The sequence below is a fragment of the Puntigrus tetrazona genome, unplaced genomic scaffold, assembly GCF_018831695.1.
Source record: "Puntigrus tetrazona isolate hp1 unplaced genomic scaffold, ASM1883169v1 S000000008, whole genome shotgun sequence".
Classification (NCBI taxonomy): Eukaryota; Metazoa; Chordata; class Actinopteri; order Cypriniformes; family Cyprinidae; genus Puntigrus; species Puntigrus tetrazona.
Genome location: NW_025047688.1, coordinates 603,545 through 626,044, shown reverse-complemented (window position 1 = coordinate 626,044; position 22,500 = coordinate 603,545). Strand labels below are relative to the sequence as shown.

At 39.2% G+C, this 22,500-nt stretch overlaps 3 protein-coding genes across 5 annotated transcripts in view; 1 reads left to right on the top strand and 2 right to left on the bottom strand.

Moving 5' to 3' along the window:
- The window catches only part of dync1i2a (dynein, cytoplasmic 1, intermediate chain 2a), a 28,234-nt gene extending 27,293 nt beyond the window's left edge, over positions 1-941 (bottom strand). The window contains exon 1 of one of the 2 annotated variants that reach the window (XM_043229642.1): positions 831-941. The gene's annotated coding sequence lies outside the window, so the exon portion shown is untranslated. The remainder of the gene's footprint in view (positions 1-830) is intronic. The other variant, XM_043229644.1, reaches the window with a different exon arrangement.
- A 3,865-nt stretch (positions 942-4,806) lies between these two features.
- On the top strand, positions 4,807-10,508 carry LOC122332285 (pyruvate dehydrogenase (acetyl-transferring) kinase isozyme 1, mitochondrial-like). 2 transcript variants are annotated; one of them, XM_043229579.1, is made up of 11 exons: positions 4,807-5,473; positions 6,461-6,602; positions 6,693-6,734; positions 7,083-7,279; positions 7,519-7,614; positions 7,846-7,923; positions 8,009-8,085; positions 8,281-8,379; positions 9,091-9,201; positions 9,508-9,621; positions 10,334-10,508. In XM_043229579.1, the coding sequence occupies exons 1-11, from the start codon at positions 5,365-5,367 to the stop codon at positions 10,472-10,474; spliced, it is 1,206 nt and encodes a 401-aa protein (XP_043085514.1). In that variant the 5' UTR covers positions 4,807-5,364; the 3' UTR covers positions 10,475-10,508. The 2 variants fall into 2 exon arrangements, with proteins under 2 accessions (XP_043085514.1, XP_043085513.1); XM_043229578.1 differs by lacking the exons at positions 4,807-5,473; positions 6,461-6,602; positions 6,693-6,734 and adding an exon at positions 6,783-6,786 and having other exon boundaries at positions 7,095-7,279.
- A 1,297-nt stretch (positions 10,509-11,805) lies between these two features.
- LOC122332258 (neurabin-1-like) overlaps positions 11,806-22,500 on the bottom strand; it is a 17,005-nt gene continuing 6,310 nt past the window's right edge. The window contains exons 4-18 of the mRNA XM_043229553.1: positions 21,616-21,735; positions 20,690-20,848; positions 20,553-20,606; positions 20,233-20,462; positions 19,868-19,964; positions 19,708-19,786; positions 18,479-18,627; positions 18,132-18,393; positions 17,980-18,031; positions 17,803-17,874; positions 16,924-17,116; positions 16,002-16,046; positions 14,131-14,247; positions 13,712-13,900; positions 11,806-13,259 (exon numbers count right to left, since the gene is read on the bottom strand). Coding sequence (XP_043085488.1) covers positions 12,927-13,259; positions 13,712-13,900; positions 14,131-14,247; positions 16,002-16,046; positions 16,924-17,116; positions 17,803-17,874; positions 17,980-18,031; positions 18,132-18,393; positions 18,479-18,627; positions 19,708-19,786; positions 19,868-19,964; positions 20,233-20,462; positions 20,553-20,606; positions 20,690-20,848; positions 21,616-21,735 — 2,151 coding nt within the window. The 3' untranslated portion in view covers positions 11,806-12,926. The remainder of the gene's footprint in view (positions 13,260-13,711; positions 13,901-14,130; positions 14,248-16,001; positions 16,047-16,923; positions 17,117-17,802; positions 17,875-17,979; positions 18,032-18,131; positions 18,394-18,478; positions 18,628-19,707; positions 19,787-19,867; positions 19,965-20,232; positions 20,463-20,552; positions 20,607-20,689; positions 20,849-21,615; positions 21,736-22,500) is intronic.

Here is a 22,500-nt window from a genome sequence, read left to right as displayed (position 1 = left end):
AATATAACCACTGTTAAACTGAACACTTCAAAAAAACAGAGTCTGCTCACTTTCGATCCTATCTGATGTGCATTTTCTCTCTTTTCCTGCTCATTACAGATATTTTTGTGATTTTATGATTTAAGTGAATATATTTTAAAAGGTTTTTAGCCCTCAAGTTCACCTCGGTGTCATCCATCTTATTAAACGTTTCTGTATGTTAAATATTAAAATACATATTGCCATGCCAGCATCTTAGTTTATGTTAATGGCAAAAAAAAACAATACAAAGTATAACAAATGCATTTGGGCATACAAGTACTTTGTTAAATACAAGTAAATGAGAACATTTAAGGCAGAGCCGTCTTTTTTAGCAAACATTCATCGCAAACGTTAAGTCAAATAATCTATTTCAGGACGGTTTATAATTTACTTCTCTCTTGTCTTAGTCTCAGAGCAGAAAACATTTACTGTAAATCTCCCTAAATCGGATTTAACGGATTTTATCTGAATGAGATTAACTTCTGCCCTCTCACAACACAACGAGAGTAAGAACTGCGTGCATGCATATACACACACAACAAACACACACACACACACACACACACACACACACACACACACACACACACACACACACACACACACACACACACACACATATATATGAACAGAAGAGTTTAATTGTGTTATTGCTATCTGGTGAACTCAAAGTAGCAGCCCAGTGGAAACCTACTGCTGGACTCCACCCAACACATAAAAGCGACATACTGAAGAATAAACAGCTCACTCTTGCCACACACATACTATTGAAATGTATTGTCTAATCTGAAAGCATATCGTGAACAGACCTGAGGGTGTTTACTGCCTGCGGAAAGCGCTGCTTTTGTTGCGCTGCTCAGTTTCCGGGTGCGCGGATGCAGAGGCGAGTCTGACGGGTGCCGGGGAGGACCAAACATCTCAACGTCAAAAAAACGCATTTTTCATATATGACTGAGTGACGATCAACTTCGCAAAGCAGACAACAAAAACTGCACAGATCTTGCTTCTGTTATCATTTTCTCGAATATTAGCTCCCTCGTGAACATAATCATGATGTAGACTATATGCTCTTTTGGTCTCAGCATCAATGCCTACCGCACAACATAAATTTCCATATGCATTATTCTATAGGTAGAATTTAAGCAGAGCCTATTTTCAAACGATAGATTTTGAACGAATTAGCATTTTGATTATTGTGTCATTAAACAGAATGCAAGCACGTGGACATTTGAATATTTCAAAATAAAAATAATACTAATAAAATGCCTAACTAGTAGGCTATAAAGGTAGGCCTATAACTGTACTGTCAAAGCACCGTCGGTGTAAATTGCACAACAAATATAATCTCCTATAGGCCTATCAACCAATAGTTTTACTCTGCTGGCATCTGATATTTTAAGCTTAATTTAAGTTCAGCTACTGTATGCATTATTGATAGTCATTAAGAAACTCAATGACGCATTATGTATTATTACGCATCGGTTTCCTGTAATCTATATCGTTAGATCACACACTTTCACTGTTGATCCACCATGAACTCTAAACCCAGGATAGAGCGTCTGAGTGAATGCGGTCTGGACTCATTGGCTCATTGTGTCAGAGACGCTGTAGAAGGACAGAGTTCCTGCTCGGTGATCCACATGCCACTCCTATCCTGCTGCGACCCAATGGTGCAAGAAGGTCAGTGCAGCTGTTATTGTGCCAGAATGAGTAAAGCAAATGAGAGCAGTCTAAGCTCCAGGACTGATCATTACATCCAAATTAATGATCCATTTCACTTTCTTTCTTTGCTAAATTGTCTTCTGGAATTATCTTCTTGCCTCTTTCAAAATTATCTGTATTCAATAAAAGGTAAAGTTTATGCTCCTGAATGAGAAAACTTGTGATTAGAATGGATCCATAGCAATGCAATTTAATTTAGTAAGAACCAGGGATGACCCAAAAGGAAGACCCCAGATTTGATAAGCTTTGCCCCAAAAACAAACCTAAAGTACCACCATCCTTCTTTGGTATCATAAAATCTCCCAGAAAGTGGTAATCATGGGGAACATTTCTTTATAACATGGTATTTTGATAATTACCCTTTTAAATATTAAGACAAATTCAAACATATAAGCTAATATTACACAATAAATATATTCGATGAAATTTTATGTTTTAAAATCTTTCTGAGTCAAAGGGCTTTTGTCAGTCATTGTCATGTCGAATCTTAAATCTTCTTTAATAATCTTGATTCAAGTCAAATCTCAAGTCTTTTATTATCTCAAGTCGAGTCGCAAGTCATCAAATCTGAGACACGAGTTCGAGTCGAGTAGCAAGTTATGTGATTCAGTTCCACACCTCTGATAAATACTGTTTTTGTGTCACATAATGTTGTTTTAAGGTCAGAACGCTAGTTATTTAGACTGGAAATATGGTTCATTAATAAAGATAACGCCTCTAATGTTGTTTATTAAATACTATTATTCAATAAATTACATTTTAAATAAATAGTAGTATTTAATAGTAGTATTTGGTAGAGAGAAACAGCGCGTTTGTTATGGTGATTTTAGTTACATTTTTTTTTTTTTTGGGGGTTACAAATAAATCAGGGTCAAAGACTGAAAGAGACTGACATCTAGTGACATTTTTGGCAGCCTATGAACTACTTTCAGTTAAGCTTATTTGGCAACACTACTCAACTCCTACACTCAAACTAATGTTATGTTTGGATGGGATTGATCTGAAGAATGATGCTATCTCTCTCACAATACCTCCACACTGTATACGGTAATGTTATATCCTCAAAAGAGATGGGTTTACTACAGTCAGCCTTCTTTTCTGTTGACCTCAGTCACAGTACAAGACACCGGCAGAACCGACTTACAGGTAAGAAAGAGCCCAGCTCTCGTAATACGACACCGACACCTTGTGGTGACTCCAGGACACTGCATGTTCTCTAAGTGAATCAAATCAAAGCTCCCCGTTACCGGTTATATGACATTTCCGAATTAGCAATGAAGGCTTAAGCTCAGCTGTTAAACTGTATGAAGTATTTCTGTAATCAGCCCCCCATTTAAGTGAAACCAAACCATACTAATAAACGCGTGTCTGACATTTCATGTAGCATGCGTGATTTTCAAATAAGATAAACGACAGACTTTCGGTTCATACCCGTTTCTTCGTCCTCTCTGCTACAAGTGCTGTAGTATCGGGATTTTTGCGATTAGTTCTAGTAGTTTATTACGTGTCGGGCAGATTGTTTCCTGAAGTCGTCCGGTGGCGTCTATCAGATCGTGTCTTGTACCTTTAAAGAGACTCTTGTGTTGCTGGAGGTGATTTCGACAGTGAGAGTTCAGACACACTTGACAGCTTTGTGTGACAGAAGCCTGGAGTTCAGTCTTCTCTAGTTGCTCCACCACTTCAGTCAGCATGGTGTTTTTCTATAAAGCAGGTTTTGGACTGAAGGACAGCTGTAGACTGATCCCAGCAGCTTGTAACACAGCTCATACAGTAACTGTGTCCACGAGGAATGGCCACTGGATCCTTCAGTAGATCGAGACACACAGGACATCTGAACTGATCCCGAGAGAAAATGGTTTCTGCGTTTTCACTTTATTTACTCTGGTTCTGTGTTTGAGAGACAGCGACTCGGCTGTATTTTACTGCAAGTTCATAGAAAACATACTTACAAAAACAGACACAAAGATCATAGTCTATGTTTTAGAAGTAGAACTATCCTCAAACAAGATGTCTGTCCTTTTATGATTTGACAGAAACAGTACCCAGATAAAAAAACAACAACAACAAGTACATTTCCATAATGTAATTAAAGTGCTCTTTTATTCTCACAATAATTGTGTACTTCATACACTAAAAAATATTTATTATTACTTCTTGAGATAAACTTAAGATCATCTAAATGTACTGAACTGTGCTATTTTGGGACATCAAGAATATGAACTAAAATTAACTTTTAACATATTACTTTGGTATTAAAAAATATATATTTAGTTACCATTTGTACACACTCAAGTGTGCTATTGTATGATAGATAGCTCCGCCTTCTTTCAACATTTGGGTGGTCTCATGGAAATAAACCTGCTCTGTGATGTAGAAAAGTGGGGGTGTGTTTAAACAAGCAGTTTTAGGGGGGTGTGGACAAGTCATGACTTTAAAAAAGAATATCTCTCTGGTTTTTAAAACTTTTATCTTTGCAACTTTTTGGGATCTTATCTATGCACTAACAGCTTGTAACACTCCAAAGAGAAAGATAAACTCGAAATCACATCATATGACCCCTTTAAAAATGCCACAGTAATGTTGTTTTACTTATTACTTCATTTAATTAAATGTGCTGCATCGTAAGAGACAAACGAAGGACTTTTTTAACCGGTTAAGATGTGAATGACTCACCATTTTGTGCAGGTTAACAGATCAGGTTAGTAAAAATCTATAACGAATCAAAAGCCTTTTTTAATTATGTTTACGAAAAATGTGCAATCTCTTATTATTATTGCGTTTAGAAGATGCGGTGAAATAAAATTTTTAGGTGAAATAAAATCCCCACTAACAAGCAAGGTCACATATAGTCACGTGACCCAGGGACTCACGTAATGCGGAAGTTAAACAGAGTGGACTCTCACAAAACATAAGATAACTTTTACTGTAACAACATTATGGATGACTCCTACAAAACGTAGTTATACACCTCATATCGTAGGGAAACGCGGTGTAAAATTATAAAACCAGTTTTTAAAATTGTTTACAAAAATGTTTAATCCGCTTCGATCTCCAGCACAGAAGGTGGCGATATATCTCTTAATGCTAGAAGCACAGAAGAAGGGGAAAACAAGAGTGGACGCGCTCTGACTTTCGGAAACATCTACGTTCGTGTAGTATTAGCTCGTTTACAGCCGCCAGACGAAGCATCTTGCTAATCAAGCGAGCAAGCAGGTCAGAGATTAGGATGTCTTCGGTGTCTGTCGTGCTGTTGTTCTTGGGCTGAAGACAGTGTGCTGAGGTAATGCGCGCTTTATCTGCGGCGACAGGCCCAGCGTCCACCGTGAGTTCACACACACCCGTCACGCGTTATCGCTCCGGGATTACCTGCGCGTTCAGCGCGATGTCATGTATATAAGCCCAGCCGTGTCGTTACCGAGCGATAGAGAAGAGTGAAACCGGACGTTACCGGCTCAGTGGTTTTGAATGGAGCGCTGCGTGCGCGAACATGACCGACTTTCAGCTTCGTACTGAGAGAAACAAGTGCGTAGCTTCCCGCTGACAAGAAAATATGAGCTCAGAAAGCCAACAGGACACGTTTTTCCGGACCATCTGAAGAGTTAAACCGCAAAAGCCGCCAATATGAGGATCTTCAGGACTTTGATGAACTCTGCATCCATCGCCAAACAAATCGACTTTTACTCCAGATTCTCACCTTCTCCTCTCTCTATGAAGCAGTTCATAGATTTTGGTAAGTCTGGGACCATGGCCATTTTAATAATTCAAATAGAGAAGGATGTCAACAGTAAATATGCTAGATATTCCGTAATGTTAAAAATATATAAATAACCCAACAAAATGACTGTGGAACTGAAAAATTTAGTGTTTCCTTCCCTTCCAAAGTATCACATGCACTCAGGACTGAATTTGTTTTGACTAAAAAAGACGAGTATATAATAAAAATAAATAAATGACCATCAATAACACAAAAATAATAACAAGATATAAATTAAGTACTTTGTTTTCTTTTTTCAGTTGGGTTTAACTATATTATGTAGGTTTTGTATTACTACAGAAACTCAATAATCTATTCAAATGAAATAAATAGACAGTATTCACCGTATAAATAGCCATGACAGACAGCAGCAGGTGTATTTAGGCTGCTGTCTCTTTAAGACCTCATGCAGTTACACAGGGTTTAAAACTTTTGTTTTTAGGAGCGCCTCCTGATCAATAATTAAAAATTCATATAAAAATAGCCTTTCTAATATAAGGTAATTATTAAGTGTGCCATCTTCTGTGTCAAATAAAAAAACTATATAACTTATTTTACTAAGAAGCAGATTAAGATGCAGAAGTTACCAATAATATGAAATTAGTAAGAATCTTTTTTTTTTTTTTTTTTTTTTTAACTGGAGGTGGCACAGAAAAAAAAAAAACACTGGTGGCTAATGATTTAAATATACATTGTTGCATATAAAAATATGAAATGACAGAAATTATATGTTGAAAAAGAAAGCCATTTATTCAATGAGTTCGAAGGGCTGATTCATTCAGGAATGAAGCAAGTGACTCTTATGAATGGCTAATTGAATCATTGACCCACTAGATTTGTCGCTGAGAATCTACTTAGGAGAGCATAAGGTACACACACAAAACTATTGCATCAGTTAAACTACTATATTATATATCAGTGAAGAAAACTCAATGAAGATGTAATTGTTTTCTGTCTCTGCAGGTTCAGAGAACGCATGTGCGAAAACGTCCTTCACGTTCCTTAGACAGGAACTGCCTGTCAGGCTGGCGAATATTATGAAGGAGATCGATTTGTTGCCTGATAATCTTCTGAGAACTCCTTCAGTGCGCCTGGTGCAGAGCTGGTCGGTGTGATGCACGCAGTCCATGCGGTCTTGTCCTGATGTGTGCTCTGTTTGTAAGTGATGTTCTGTGGTTGTGTTGCATCCCTGCAGGTACATGCACAGCTTCGGGATTCTGGAGTTCAAGGACGGGATATACTGGAGTTCAAGGAAAGGGATATCGATGATGAAACGCTTTCATACAAGAGTAAGACATTCATCAAATACCTTACTGTAGAGGTCTGTCTGAACCCTTTCAAATTACTGTCTGTAGGACGGTCACAAACAGAACTCCTCACCGTTGGGTTTAGATCTGTAGTAGTGAACTGTCTCTCTCTCTCTCCGTCTCTCTGTGTCTCTCTCTCTCTGTCGCTCTCTCTCTGTCGCTCTCTCTCTGTCTCTCTCTCTCTCTCTCTCTCTCTCTGTCTCTCTCTCTCTCTCTCTCTCTCTCTCTCTCTCTCTGTCTCTCTCTCTCTGTCTCTGTGGACCCTCTCGGTAACAGACACGCACTCTCAGCTTCACAGATGCTGTGATAAAGATCAGAAACCGGCACAATGATGTGGTGCCCACCATGGCTCAAGGAGTGGTGGAATATAAGGAGACCTACGGGACAGACCCGGTCACCAGCCAGAACATCCAGTACTTCCTGGACCGCTTCTACATGAGCAGGATCTCCATCCGAATGCTCTTGAACCAGCACAGTGAGTGAGAGACACACACACACACACACACACACACACACACCCATAGTGCTCTGTGACTCTTTATTATGAGATGCAGCGTTCAATGAGTGGGTCTCCTGGAAGGTGCCGCCCTGACTGACATGTTTACTTGTTTCACAGCCATCAGTGTCCCAGATATCACTCATTGATCGGTGATCCAGGAACCCTCGAGCCCACGAGAGAATAGCATGTCAATAACATGATCTGTGTGTTTCCAGCTCTGCTGTTTGGGGGAAAGATACGTGACAACCCTGCTCATCCCAAACAGATCGGTAGCATCGACCCCAGCTGTTGCGTCATGGATGTTGTGAAAGGTCACAGATCTATCTATATCTCACAAACACGTAGCAATAATTAAGGTTAATGAGGTAATGACAGTTGAGAATGACAGTGCTTTTTTTTTTTTTTTTTTTTTAAGAATTATTTTTTTTTTCAAATGATGAATGAATACTCATTTATTTACTAATTTATAACAATCTTATAAGAAACCTGACTAATGATAGCCAAGAACAACCCTAACCCTTTTCCTGTTTCTGTGATTTCAGATGCTTATGAAAATGCCCGAAACCTTTGCGACCGGTATTATATGAACTCACCTGAGTTAGTACTGGAAGAATTTAACGGTAACTTCCTGCTGCACGCACGTTTGCTGCAAGTCATGTGACCTGATGTGATTGACTTGTAAACGCTCTCGTGTTTCCTCCGCAGTTAAAGGAGCCGACAGACCCATCGCTGTGGTCTACGTGCCGTCTCATCTGTACCACATGGTGTTTGAGCTCTTTAAGGTGCCGTGCTTCGCTTCTCACTGCTGAAATGTTGAAGTATGCGCTCATCCGCAGAGGACATTCGCGCATTTGCTAAAAATTCAAAGCGTAAATATTGAGTGTTAGATCAGGCATGATGTTGTTGTCACGTGCCGTGCAGCGAATGGCTTTGCTCGCGGCGCGCTGAGCTATAAATATGTGGCGTGACTCCTGCAGAATGCCATGCGTGCTACCATGGAGCTTTATGAAGACGCCATGGAGTATCCTCCGGTGCATGTGCAGATCGTGCTCGGCCACGAGGACCTGACCGTGAAGGTACGAGGGCAGACCTCCTAAATTCAAAGCGCCCCATTATGTGCAATGATTCATATTTTGGTTTTAAGAGTCTCCACCAACAGGTTAGCATGCACGCTGTTTTATATTAGGCATTTATTTTACCTTTTATTTATTCAAAGACTCCCAAATGATTCATTGAACAATGAATTTTTCGCTCACCTGCAGTGATTGGTTGATTTTTATCTGATCATGCCTGTAACGTCTGATGAAGCAGTGTTTGTGTGGTGTTTTGTGTGCAGCGTTGCCAGGGAAACGGATATTTGAACTCTCCAAAAGTGACACCTAGTGGTGAAGAATGAATTAGCATTTTCATTCAGACCAACAAGTGGATGGGCAACGTTTTATGTCGACATCAACCTGAAACGGCTTGAGATTTGTTTTAAAAAATGACTCGTTTCAATGATTCAGAATCGACTCTTTCTTTTGAGGGACAATAGCTTCACACACGGAGCGCTTTGGCTTTTTTTCTGTCTGTCTTTAGCAACGGACGCATTAAATTTCAGGTACAGGTTTATCACCGCAAGAATAAATCATTTTATTTAAGCTGCATTTTTGATCGAATAAATGCAGCCGACCCCAAACTTTTTTTGGTGTAAATCTTCACCTGGTCTAACGGTAGAATCTTTTGATCAATGATAGGCCATTAAAGGATAAAGCTGGTTTGACGTGAGTCTTGTTGTTCTGTCGTAGGTCAGCGATCGTGGAGGAGGAGTCCCGCTGAGGAAGATCGACAGGTTGTTTACGTACACGTACTCCACTGCTCCTCGTCCTCAGATGGACACGTCTCGAGCCACTCCTCTGGTCAGTATGTGAGCGCTCTGAAATCTGATCACACTCTGCTTTCTTTCCCTTTCGTTTTTTTAATGCTCAGAAACTGGAGAGTTGCAGTAGCTGTGGTTTAGTGATCGTCTTACACGCTCAGACAAACGATAAGACGATGTCTGCATTTCTTCACCTCGTTCTCCCTGTTTTGTCTACATTTATTTCTGTTTCAACTTGTCTGTCAGTAAAAAAATGGCAAATGCGTTGTTTCGATTGACCTGTTTGGTAAAGCACGCACGTTATGTCTTAGCCGTGTTGATGGCATGTGGTGTCTTCTGGTCTCAGGCTGGTTTTGGTTATGGGCTGCCCATCTCCAGACTTTACGCCAGATATTTCCAAGGTGACCTGAAGCTGTACTCTATGGAGGGATTTGGCACAGATGCTGTCATTTATATCAGAGTGAGTACCTCTGCCTATATAAACCTCTGCTTTCATCCTCGTAAATCTAATGTATTTTAATTATTTGCATAAGTTAATTTTATTTTAGGACATAATATCAGGACAAAATATATATTGTTTTAACAGCAATGGAAAAATGTTTTTTTTAGGCCTGCATAATTTTTCTAATTACAATTACTGATGCAATTAAGTGGCTATTAATCGTTCCAAAAAAAAAAAATATTTTAATTTTTTTATATATATATATATACAGATTATCTTAAGAGTATTTTCATTGTTTTAATTTTAGCATAGATTAATTTACTCTTAAAAATATATATATAATTATATATGCTATTTATCAAACAGTGGTATAAATAACATTGCAGCCCTGCAGTTGTCTTTACAGTAATAGAAAAATATGGTCAAAACCAACATTTTGAACAGTCACAATGCAAAAAAAAATTTACATGTTAACAATCAAAAAGATGAATTATACTGTACTGTATTTTTGATCAAATAAATGCAGTCTTGAGTTAAAGGTTTTCTTTCAAAAATCTTGCTAACCCCAAGACTTTTGAACAATTGTGTGTGTGATGATGATTATTTATTTATAGTTTACCATAACTGAAACTTTAGTTTGCTATTTAAATTACTATAATAATGCTCAATTTCAATTTTTTTCCCTCATTTCTTCATTCCATGTATAATAAATGTATTTGAATCCCTGAAGGCTTTGTCCACGGAGTCCATCGAGAGGCTCCCCGTTTACAACAAATCCGCCTGGAAGCATTATAAGACCATCCATGAAGCGGATGACTGGTGCGCCCCCAGCAAAGAGCCCAAGGACATGACCACCTTCCGCAGCTTCTAGCCCGACCTCAACGCTTCTGCAGACCCCTTCATCTCTCTCACCCCTGCGTACACGGAGGACAGACGAGCGACGGAAGAGGACGCCAGCGTGTCCTAACGAAAGCGTTTTGCACTAGACCAGTATTGTCAGTTAGCACAGTGCCATCACATCCCAGAGACAATTAAGCTTTTGTAATCTGGTGTATTTTGAGCGTGTATTATTTTTGAGTGATGCAGGTATGTGTTTCGTGACTTTATTAATTTTACATTTGAATGCGTAAGTGAGTATATATTTATTTTTCTGTCATCATGAGCTGTTCGTTTTTGCTTTGAACTTACACATTGTGATTTGGAAATCAAGTTTGTCGACAGTTGTGGGCTTATATAAGCATATTTGGGACTTCACGTTCCTTGTACGGTCCCATGTACTGTATTACATCTTGTTTGCAGAGCTTTTATATATAAATATGCAGGGTTTGAAAGTGTTAAATGCTTCACAGCTCTAGAAAGTGTTCAGCTTCAACCAACTAACAGTTAGGGCACTTGAACAAAAAAGGAACAAATGCCTATTAAATTGTTTTCTTTTGACCAGTTTTAAACGAGCGCTTAGCAGTTTGTCTCTCATCCTGTTTCAATAAAGCATTGAGTACAACAGACTAACTGCAATCATTGTAGGATATGTTTTTCATGACTTGTGACATTCGACAATTTTAAAATGGCTACATTTGCTGCTAGTTCATTTTGGAAGGGGAGAAAAAATGTTAGGGTAGTATAAAAGGTGTCTGAATCTTCCAACAAAACTGTTAAATTGACAGAGTGAAGTATTTGTCCCAGTGTGCTTATTATCCGTCCTAAATTCTGAGTGATATCAGGCACTTTGCACACTACTTAGGGCGGACGGTATGCGCATTATTTGAAGGCCTCCAATCAACACGCGCCAGTGCCGCCTGCTGGTCAGAATGTGTAAACGCAACCAAGAGAGTTTTTTTTTGCTAATTTGCAGGTTTTGGTTATCAGATACTATTAAAAATGTTGCTTTTATACCAATATCATCAAAAATGAAAATAACTGCAAATAAATATAAGTAATTGTTCATAAAGCTCGCCTGCTAGCCGCTAATTTGATTTAACGGCGGCTCGTTTAATGTAATCACGTGACTTCGCCAGTTCCACGCGCTGAGCGAATGATTCGCGAAGGTTTCGAATCTTCAGTGGATCTGAATCTAGTCAAGCGATTCGTCGAGTCAACGGGTAACTTAGCAGCCGATGATTGAACAGGTTTGATCCATTTACTTTTTGAACATGTTTCCGTGAAGGGAGCCGGATTTTGGACACAACAAAACACAGTCTTTTCTTTTACAAGAGGTGAAAGCATTTATTTTGCAGCTTATGCACTTTGTACCAGATAGAAAGCTTGAATTTTTTTTGTCTGTTCTAAATCATCTATTTTACGCGGTAGAAAAATATAACCACAGAATCACAATGACATGAGCGCTCTCCTTACACTCAGATGATTATCCAGTATTCAGTTCATTACAGTCTCTGTTAGTCAATCACGATTTGGGCCGTGGCCACTACTAAAACTATGCTACATTGTGTAACAATTATGTATTTGTTGACTCGCATCCATAACATAAAAGCAGTAACCCTTCCAAATAAAAACAACAAACGAGATGAGATGCACAAACACCTTTCACTTTGAGTTTCACTCTCTGCTTCTTCTTTTTTCTCTCTCTGGTTTTAACCAACAAGCTATTCTACTTAGTAGAAAATGTGTACAAAAGTTAATGTCTCTTCCTTAAAGCTATGCTAATAGTTGTGTATAAAATATTTCATTTGTACATTTATAAACCGCGTTCCCCTTTTGTTTCAGTAAAAATATAGTGCTCATTATTACTCGACTGTACAAGGATCCAGCAACACGACCCGTTTAGCACCGCAGGCCAGAAGTACTCCTAAAATACAATAAATCTTTTTGAAAGCACTATTCGTGCCACAATATTAGTGGCAAAGTTGTGAAAATAGGCATCTAAATATTTATATATCCCTTAGCGAGTTTTTTTTTTTTTTTATAGCTCCTACAGTGGTATCATAAAATACAAATAAAACTAATAAAAGTTTTGGTCTGCTATGAATCGGATAGCCATATTCATTTTCTTACAAGCTAGTCTAATATCTCAATCAGAATACTGAAAAAAAATTATTTTCTTAATCAGTATTTTGTCTTGTTTTCCAGTAATATGATCCACATCAATATGTATTTGCTTACAAATGATGTAAATAAAATTTAAATTAAATGCAGTAATTCTGAAAATTACAAAAATGACAGAAATTCTCTAAAAATCTATCTGAATATGTAACTTTTCTCTTTTCTTATGCAAATGCATTTACCTTTTAAGGATGTTGAGATATTTTACAGTATTAAAAAAAAAAAAAAAGACACAAAATACTGATACAAAATATATCTTTCTCTTTTTACAGTGAAGGTCGAGTACAATCTGTAAACACTTTTCTAAATTCACTACCTGCAGGTGAACAGCGTATTCCCGCTTCATCAGTGTTACTGACCGTAACTCCTCTAGAAAGGCTTGTAACAGTCTGCCAATGGAGTGCGTCGAGAATTAAGAGGAATAAAAGCCGAAGACGGTTATCAGCACACAGAGTCGGTGCTGGCAGGCAGCCGTCCGCTGCGTCTGGCCTCTTTCTCGCGCTTTTCCCGCTGTTTCTCCATCTTCTCTTGTGCTTTTTCATCTCCTTCAGTTTCTTCTTGATGACGGCTCGGTCATTCTGACTGGAAACGCCCAGAGCCTGTGGAGAGCATTGCAAACCATCCTTAAAAGCGAGCGTGACGAAATAGTGTTCCTCTGCGACATTTGATACGTCCTCTATTATTATTATTATCACGCCGGAACGAGAGTTTAGCTCCTGACCACGTCGGCCTAGAAAACCCACAACTTTTCATTTTCCGGCCGGTCTTAGTACACGATATAACTACAGAAGAGTCGAGTTTTAAATAGGAAATATATCGAAACTCTTTGGCCGTTTTTAAATGCGATGCTACTGGTCTAATTGGATTCAATTATCTATGCTAAGCTATGCTAAAAGTGCTATCGCCATCGTCCGAATGGACTCAAAAACGATAAAACTCAACTAGAATGAGCCCATTTCCAAAAATAGCGGAGGCTACACTTAATTCCAGTTAACGTCAGATTAGAAACGGCTCTCTTGCAAATATATCCACGAGAGCATGTCCCGCTCACCTTCAGCCTGTCGCTGTCCAGGCCGAGGAGCTGCTGTCCATCGATGGCCTGTGTGCTGAACTCAGGTGTGTACTGATCCATGTTCATACCCATCAGCCAATGACACACCTGCTGGGACGTCCAATCAGAGACGGGACGGTTCTGCCAGTGATACTCCTTCCCTCCAGGACAAGGCTCCTCATCCAGCATCTAATAAACACGCACGTATGAATGAACGTGGGACGATTTCTGTGAATCTCATCTCGCGCAACACGAAGCATGCATCTGATCTTCTCGGTCATGCAAAATCGAACCCGATGCTAAAAATGACTACAATGCAGGATTGCACGAGCGGGAGGCACGAGACGATACTTGACCTTCCAGAAGTTCATTTACGGCCGGAAACGCATGCAAATGACCGGCGTCTGATCTGCACTCACCTCGCTGGAGGAGAAGGTTAACGTATGAGAGCGGCCTGACAGGTTGGGCTCCACCACCAGCCCAGAAAAATCAGACGACGGACTGCTGGGGTTCGAATCATCTAGCACTGACAAACTCTGGAACGGGCACAGAGAGCAGGATTTGTTATCCAAACACAAGGATCGGGGCGAGCTGAAGTTCTTTCAACCAAAAGAATGAGTGTAACATCACCAGCAGCGCTACAAAACGACTACTGGAAGCGTCAGACCGAATAATCGACAAACTATTGGGTACATCCTGCTGCTTTCACGTGCGTAGAGTCATAAATATTCACTATTTAAAAGTCGACAGAGATCTCACGAATCAGTTTGACTCTAAACCAGAAGCTCCTGATTCGATCTGATTTTGAGCTCGGTTATAAAGGGCATCAGCTACAGTACATGTGAATTTTAAAAAAAGAACAGCTCATCGAAAAATGATAAATAGCCATGGTTTACTCACCTCACGCTGTTCCAAATAATGAGTTTCAATCTCATTTTGAACACAAAAGATATTCTGAAGAACCAGTTTTTGGTCCCCACTCACCTCCATAGTATGGAAAAAAATATTGTGGAAGTCAATGGGGTCCAACAACCGTTTCATTCTTAAAATAAAAATAAGAAATATCTTATTTTCAACGTAAGAATGAAACTCATTCAGGTTTGTAACACGAGGTGGAGTAAGCGATGACTGGGTGAACTATTCCTTTAAGGAACACAATCTCTCAAGTCTCTCTCTCTATAGCCTACAAGAAAGCTTAGCGTGATCAAAATCAAATATTGGATAATATTGGGTTATTTATAACTCCTATCGTCTGGCCACCACCTACCTACAGCTACTTTTTAGTGACGACTACTGTAACAGCACAAGACAGGGTATCATACTAAACCCAACACAATCTCACATGAAAACGCAACTATTTTTACGAGGTTGAGATTTCAGTATAAATTTGTACGGGATGTAACGGTCCACGCATAACGGTCCGAACGTTTTCGGTACAGGTCTTCGTTGGGTATAAACGTGCACCGAACAAATCTTTTAATATATGGTTTTTAAGATTTCATTTTAAAACGACTAGTTTTAATGCGAAATAAACACGGACGAACACGACATGCTTCAAGTATGGAAAGACATCCATAAAACAGCTTCGAAACTAGCTTAGAAATACATTTTTTTAAACTGCATTTTGTGCAAACATTTATGAACAAGTTATAAAATACAAATATTGTGTAATTTCTTATGAATTTTAATTATTATATTTAAAAAAATAAAAACATTTACAAATATATACTTTTAAATTTGGGCTATTTTACTACTTGCAACCTTATAGCAACGTACAAAGACTAATTTAGGGCAGAACATTTTTTAGTAAACCACTGTTTAACGTGTAAAAAAAAAAATATTTTATTTAGTTTTTCCACCGAACAATGACAATAAAACCATCATGTTTGTGTACCGTTACACACCCTCATTTAGTATAAATAAACCCATAAACACAACCATAACTGGCGCACAGCAGATCGTACAAAAACATACGAATGAGATAAATTATGTAAAATAGTTATGAATTTCCATGAGACTGTGTTGACTAAACCAGACAAGCAGTGTAATGCATCTACACGTTGATTTGACAATAAAAGCCTGTATTTGAAGGCTGGAAGAAAAAGAGTGAGTGAACAAATCAGATCCGATTAAATCAGAAGCAGCATCATGCATCTAGTGCACTGCATTCAACACACACACACTAATGTGTTTCTATATTCAAGCTCGACACATATTTAGCAAGAACTTCACTACATCACTAAATCAAATTTGACAACTATGAGCGCTTAGAAGACAAAATATACTGTACCAAATCTAAGGAGCGACTGAACAGAGACGACCAGGAGAGGTTTGTCTGTTCGGGAAAAGGGGTTAATAATATGACATCACTGTCCCAAACCTTTACCAAACACGCTTCGGCTGGAGCTGATGAAACAGAGAAGGATCAAAGAGCCGCTGAACTCATTTTCTGACACATGGAGCGGGTCTGTTTGGCTCGAGTCGGAAGAAAGATCACATCCATATGGCTGCAGGCTTCGACCCAGAACATTATTTTGACGCTGCTTCCTCCTTAGAAACTAAAGCAAGTCCAGCTGGATGCCAGATATTCGTGGTTTATTATTTCGTTTTGTTGTGTGTTCGGCAGAGAGCTTGTTTGTTCTCCCTTCAACTAATGATAGAAGTCCATACACACACCGTTCGAAACTTTGGGATCAATAAATTATCATAAAAAAAAAATAAAAATCACAAAAGCGACAGTAAATACTTTTACATTATTACCCAAAAATGTATATTTCAAATAAATGCAGCAATTTTTTTGCATAAATGCAGAACGATTTTTGAAGGATTGTGACACTAAATTGCAATTTAACAACAAAATAATATAATAAACTATTATTAGTTTAATATAGTCTAATATATAATATTCAGTTGTCTAATATATCATATTTTTGATAATACCAACCACAAACATGCGTGCTGCTTTTATTTATGAATACAATATAATCGGGTGTCCCTTGACTTTTTTTTTTTTTTTTTTTTTAGATAATAGTTCAGAAGCATTTTAACATTAACATTTTAATTTAGAATGAACACTATCTAGTTTAAAGCACATTATCTTAATCACTTCGGGGGTTTTTTGTTGCTAGAAATAACCAAAAAGAAAGAAGGAAAATGACTTTATAAATAAAGTTGCATGCTATGAAGATCTAGAACAGATCTGGACTAGTCACCTTGTTTTTGGAGTTGTGTTCGCTGGCGTCTGCAGTGGCGTGCGGGAGACTGCTGGACGAGGACGACGGCTCTCTGTCTCGCTCTTTGTCTTTGTCTCCAAACCAGGAGAAGGGCATGCAGGTGGGGATGGAAGTCACGGACTCTGAAGGGGAGATTCGGACCCCCGACTCCTCCAGTAACTCCGCTGAACCCCTACAACACAACACATTGAGACACGAGGAGAGAGAGCTTTTTATTATTTCTTTAGCTGAACCTTTTGATGCACGCGACTAACTAATCCATGACAAAACACGTTACGGAGATCAAACGTCCTCATAAGTCAGGGTCCGACATTAGCAAAATGAACAAAAATGCCCCACAATTATGCAAAAGATTGCTGCCTTCAAAAACAGAAACGAAAAAATGAAAAAATTTGTTCGCAGAAATATATTTTGATCTGGCCAGTCAGAGACGCTTGGATAAGCCCACTCCGAGTTATTCTTATGAAGCAGATTAGACGTAAATAACACATTAATACCATAACTTCAGTGATTATAATGAGAGTTTTTGTGAGTTTTTTTTTTATTTTATTCTCTTGTTTTTAAATGTAGAATTTAGATACAATGTTAAACAGGCAATTGGTACTGACATCAGTTTAAATATTTCGATTGGTTGAAATAATTGGTTAAATTGAAGTATTTGACACTGAAGATAGCACATGAACAAATGTTAATGTGGTGATAAAAAAATTGCTCTCACAAATCAGGAAATCAATTCCAGGGGGGCCAAAAGTTCATTTGTGATCCTCCCAGAAGTATAGTAATACCAGTTATAAAGTGATAAATCGTACAGAATTAAGTTTTTTAAAAACCTAAAACATGCAGAAAGTTTATGTCTACCTGCTGTCCAGTGACGCCCTTGTAGCTTCTTTGCTTAGCTTTTTCCCCTTTCCTCCTGATTTCCTTAAGCCACTATCAGAAAGTCAAAAAAAAAAAAATCACAATATTAATGAACTTACGACAACAACAAAACAAACGTTCACTATAAACCATTTAGTTCTGCTGTGAAATGCTTACCCAAAGTCTGGGAATCTTCTTTTAGTTTTTCCAGCTGCATCGTTAGACTCATCTGAAATAAATAAAAGAACTGCATTAAAATACAAACATAGACAAACATCTGATTTCCAAGATCTCTCCATTCTAGCGGGATCCTAAATCCAACTTGTTACCTTTGACCTCTTTGCCCTTGCCTTTGGACTCTCTCTTCTTGACGTTTCGCAGGAAGCTGGAGGGGGAGGAGTCTTTAGGCGAGGAGAGGGCGGGGCCTTGAGGATCCTTCTGCACCGATTGGCTGCTGCTCGTAACAGATCCCTCTTCCTTCTGCTGGTTAGCAAGGGAAGATATGACGACCGGCAGGGACAGACTCTCCTGGATTGATCTCCTTCGAGGAGGTGGAGACTCGGGACTCGCCGGCTGACTCTCGTCATCACCCTTGAGGTCAAAAACAATGCTATTGGTCAAAACTGACGTGCTGGATTTTTTACAGCAGTCATGAACTTCGTGAGCTCTGTGTGACCTGTGCGCTTCTCGCTGGTGAGCTGAGCGTCTCTTTGAGTTTGCTGCGGGACGGCGGCTGCCGCTTGGATCTCTGGGCCAGCTGGGCCCTCGCGCGATGGGCGCTGGTGTCCAGACGCTCTGTTTCAGGAACCACCTCGCTCCAGTCTCCTGGAGAGCAATGCATTGGTTTTAAAAAAAGAGACATTTTATAAAGAAATCAGGATTGGTATTATATCTGTTCTACATTATACTGTACAGTGCTTTGATGCAACATGTGTTGTTAAAAGCGCTATATAAATAAAAATGATTGATTGATTGATTGATTGAAGATTGTTTTAAGTTCACTTAGACGAGAAGTTATTTTAAATGTTAAAACTATCAATGATTAAATAGCTGCTTGGGGTGGGGGACTGTTCCAGAAACATCAGAGTGGCCTTGAGTCAAAAAAGATGTCATTAATACAAATATTAAAAAATGCATGATTTAAAGATTGAATGTGAAATTATTGCAATATAAAAGTATAAAAGTACATTTAAAAAGGCAAATCAGGCAATTAAAGGCTCATAATAATGATTCGAATGGTTCATTGATAATTGTGCGATTAGTCGACCAATGCTTACACGTAACTATTTGTTGCCTAGAAAAATTCTTCATCGAAATAGCCCTAGTATACGCAAATAAAAATGCATGCATCTATTTAAAGGAACACTCCACTTTTTTTTGGAAATAGGCTAATTCTCCAACTCCCCCAGAGTTAACAAGTTGAGTTTCACCGTTTTGAATCCATCCAGCCAATCCTGGGTCTGCCGATAGCACTTTTAGCATAGCTTAGCATAGATGATTGAATCCAATTAGACCAGTAGCGTCGCGTTAAAAAAAACGACCACAGAGTTTCGATATTTTTCTTATTTAATACTCGACTCTTCTGTAGTTGTATCGTTTACCAAGACCGGCCAGAAAATGAAAAGTTGTGGCTGATATGACTAGGAACTATACTCGTTTCGCGTAATAATCAACAAAGTTTGCTGCAGTATACATGTATAAATATATACTGTATGCGTGTGTATTTACGGTAAATACAGTACACATACATATATTATGTAAACAAAGACGTCCATGATTTAATGTTTCTATGACTGAGCCCAACTGGTTTTCACATCTTCAGTCTGGCCTCAGTGTGATCTTAAAGTCAACGAATCCTGCTTGGATTTAGACAGCCATTAGGAAGCACTCGGATCTTTAACTCACCCAGCAGAACTGAATCTGCAGACTTGCTGCCCGACAGCGGAGACTCATGATGACCGCCGCCAGATTCAAGCTTTGCCAGCTACGCACACAGACAGATTGATAGGTAGGAATCAGTGAACATGCCAGCTTTATGTCTCTGATAAGTGAAGCACGTTCTCACCCTGCGCTGCAGATCCTCTATCTGAGTTTTATACTCGGTCTCTCTCTCCTCCAGAGTTTTCCGTAAGTCCACCTCCCTCTGCTCGTACTCCACCTCTCTGCAACACACCCGCAGAACGCTTTTTCTCATTTCTGCAGTGTTATGTTTAAACATGCAAATGATGCATTATCTCATTTAATATGCATACATTTGTATAACTTTGCACTGTGAAACTGGACATTTTTTAAATACCGTATACCGAATGACAAACGACAAAAAAAGTCTCCTAAAACCTCAAGCTCATGCAAATCCGCACACCATATACAGAGAGGTTTGGGGTTATTACAATAAAGGCATCGCATGATGAACTTAATGTCACCACTCACTTCAGCTGATAGTCCTTGAGCAGTTTCTTGGCTTTGCTGTATTTTTTATCCAGAGCTTCATACTGGCTCTGCGTGTCATTGAGCTGCTCGTTGATGCTTTTACAGAGGGCCTGAGCCTCCAGCCAGTTCTTCTCCATCTGAGCGATTCTCTCCGAGTTCTCCTGAACGCTCTTCTCTAACTGAGCTTCCCTGGCCTCCCACGCCACGCGTTCCTCTGACGACTCTCTCAGCTGCAACAGCAACAAAACCGTATCGATTAAAACAAACCGGAACCGCCGTAAGTTATATATAAACGCGTGAGAGGGTTCATAAGTCCGTACTCTCTCTTTCAGTTCATCTACTTCAGCTTCCGCAATGGTGTGTTTTATCTGGAGCTGAGAATAAAACAGAACAGGTACGTGGTTAGTTGCGTTCGATCAGAAATAAGCGCGACGCAAAGCGCCTAAAGTGCGTTTACCTCTTTAAACCTGAACGTCAGTTGAGCGGCGTCCATGTTGGACGGCAGGAACATTTCCTCGCTCTCTGGGAGATCGTACACTTCCACATTCCTCCTGCTGAAGCTCGAACCAAGGATGCCATCCTGGCCGCCTTCCTCCTCATCGTCGTAGTGCTCGTCCTGTCATGACGTCACCAAACAAGAAACAGCCGGTCCAAAAATAGAGCAAAGTTGGGAAATGAGATATCCATTAACAAAGCAACCCAGGTATAACGTAAACGGTGAAAAAAAGCCGGTGAAACATTACCTGCGCAGGCACCACAAACGCACTACAATTTTGAATAGACTCGCAAATCTGTTTCCTCGTTCAGCATGGTGGATTTTTACATATTTTTGCATACTTGCGAACGTTCAACAAAGGAGTTCTGGCTAAAAAAAAAAAGTCTGAAGTTGTTTCTGTGCATGATTCCAGTATAAACCAGAAAACATTTGGCAAAATGTCGCTGGAGATAGAGTTCAATGACGCAGCCACGCATTAAACAAAGCTCACACACAAGCCATTTTCAAACAAATGAGCTTTCTGCTGGTCAACACAGCAATGTGCCAGGTCCTTTCTTATTGTAATGACTGGATTTCACAGAGCAACGGTAATCGCGATTGTATTTTAAAACCTTCTGACAACCAAAGATCCAAATAAACCTAAGAAGGAACGTCAGGACCAAGCTGGCAAGGTTTGACTAGTTGACCAGTCCAATTACTAGTTCCCTACTGGTACATGAACAAACCAAATCTTAATGATATTGAGCAACAAATAATTTTTTAACTAAAAGTAATCCATGGAATACATTACTGACTGCAATTTTCCCCATGCTGCTTGTGATCTACCCAGCACTGCACTCCATACATGTAGAATGCGTGTGCACAGATGAGTGGTGTGTGTGACTGACCTCTTCAGTGGACTGCTCGTACGCGTCGTCCACCTGCTGCTGCCGCTCCTGCTCCAGGGTTTCACTGATCAGACGTGCCACCTCGCTCTGAGTACCTGGCTCTCTCGGCCAATCAGAAACCTGCACAGGTGTGACTGACAGGTGAGCAAGGCAAAAACTAAAGGAGGATTGTGTGTAAAATTTTATAATGATCTGCTTACATCAGGTAGAGTGGAAACAACAGAGGCTCTGTGTGTGTGTGTGTGTGTGTGTGTGTGTGTGTGTGTTCATTGTTTATTTGCATGTGGTGAACTCGTAAACTTTAGCTGAGACCAGAGGTCTCCAAACCTTCCTGCAGGCTTTGTTTCCAGCCCTGCTCCAATCGTAGACACTAAAACGCTGGTTATATAATTTGTGCTTGTTTTAATGTTTTAATTATCTTGTTTTAATATTTATTATGCATTCCGTATGGACTGTTGGGGCAGACATATGTATATTTTCTCCACGGACCACAGATTCTCTCTGTGGGGACTGATGTGTATACAGTAGATATATAGTAGATCATTTGAAGAATATTAGCAAAAGCGGGTCGTTACTGACTTCCAGCGATTGTTTGGTTACACACATTATTCAAAATAGCTTTTTATGATGTACTTTTCAAAGAGGAGAGCATTCATATTTTGGAGTAAAGTGTATAAGAGTAAAACCCCCGAAAAGCTTTACACTAAATAAAAACAAACTAAAATACTTTTCATATATTATTACACGTGAGCAATAAGCTAGTACTTAGATTTAATGTCAGCATGAAATAAATTCACTATTTTCTAAATGCACATTATTGACATTCATCTAATTATGAGCCTCTAATTTTCAAATCGAACTGTCTTTAGTCATTCTTCCGGTGAA

Coding starts and splice junctions, on each gene's coding strand:
- LOC122332285 (XM_043229579.1), top strand. CDS start 5,365: ATGAGGATCTTCAGGACTTTGATGAACTCTGCATCCATCGCCAAACAA. Junction 7,615..7,845: donor CGTCATGGATGTTGTGAAAG/GTCACAGATCTA, acceptor CTGTGATTTCAG/ATGCTTATGAAAATGCCCGA. Junction 8,380..9,090: donor ACGAGGACCTGACCGTGAAG/GTACGAGGGCAG, acceptor GTTCTGTCGTAG/GTCAGCGATCGTGGAGGAGG.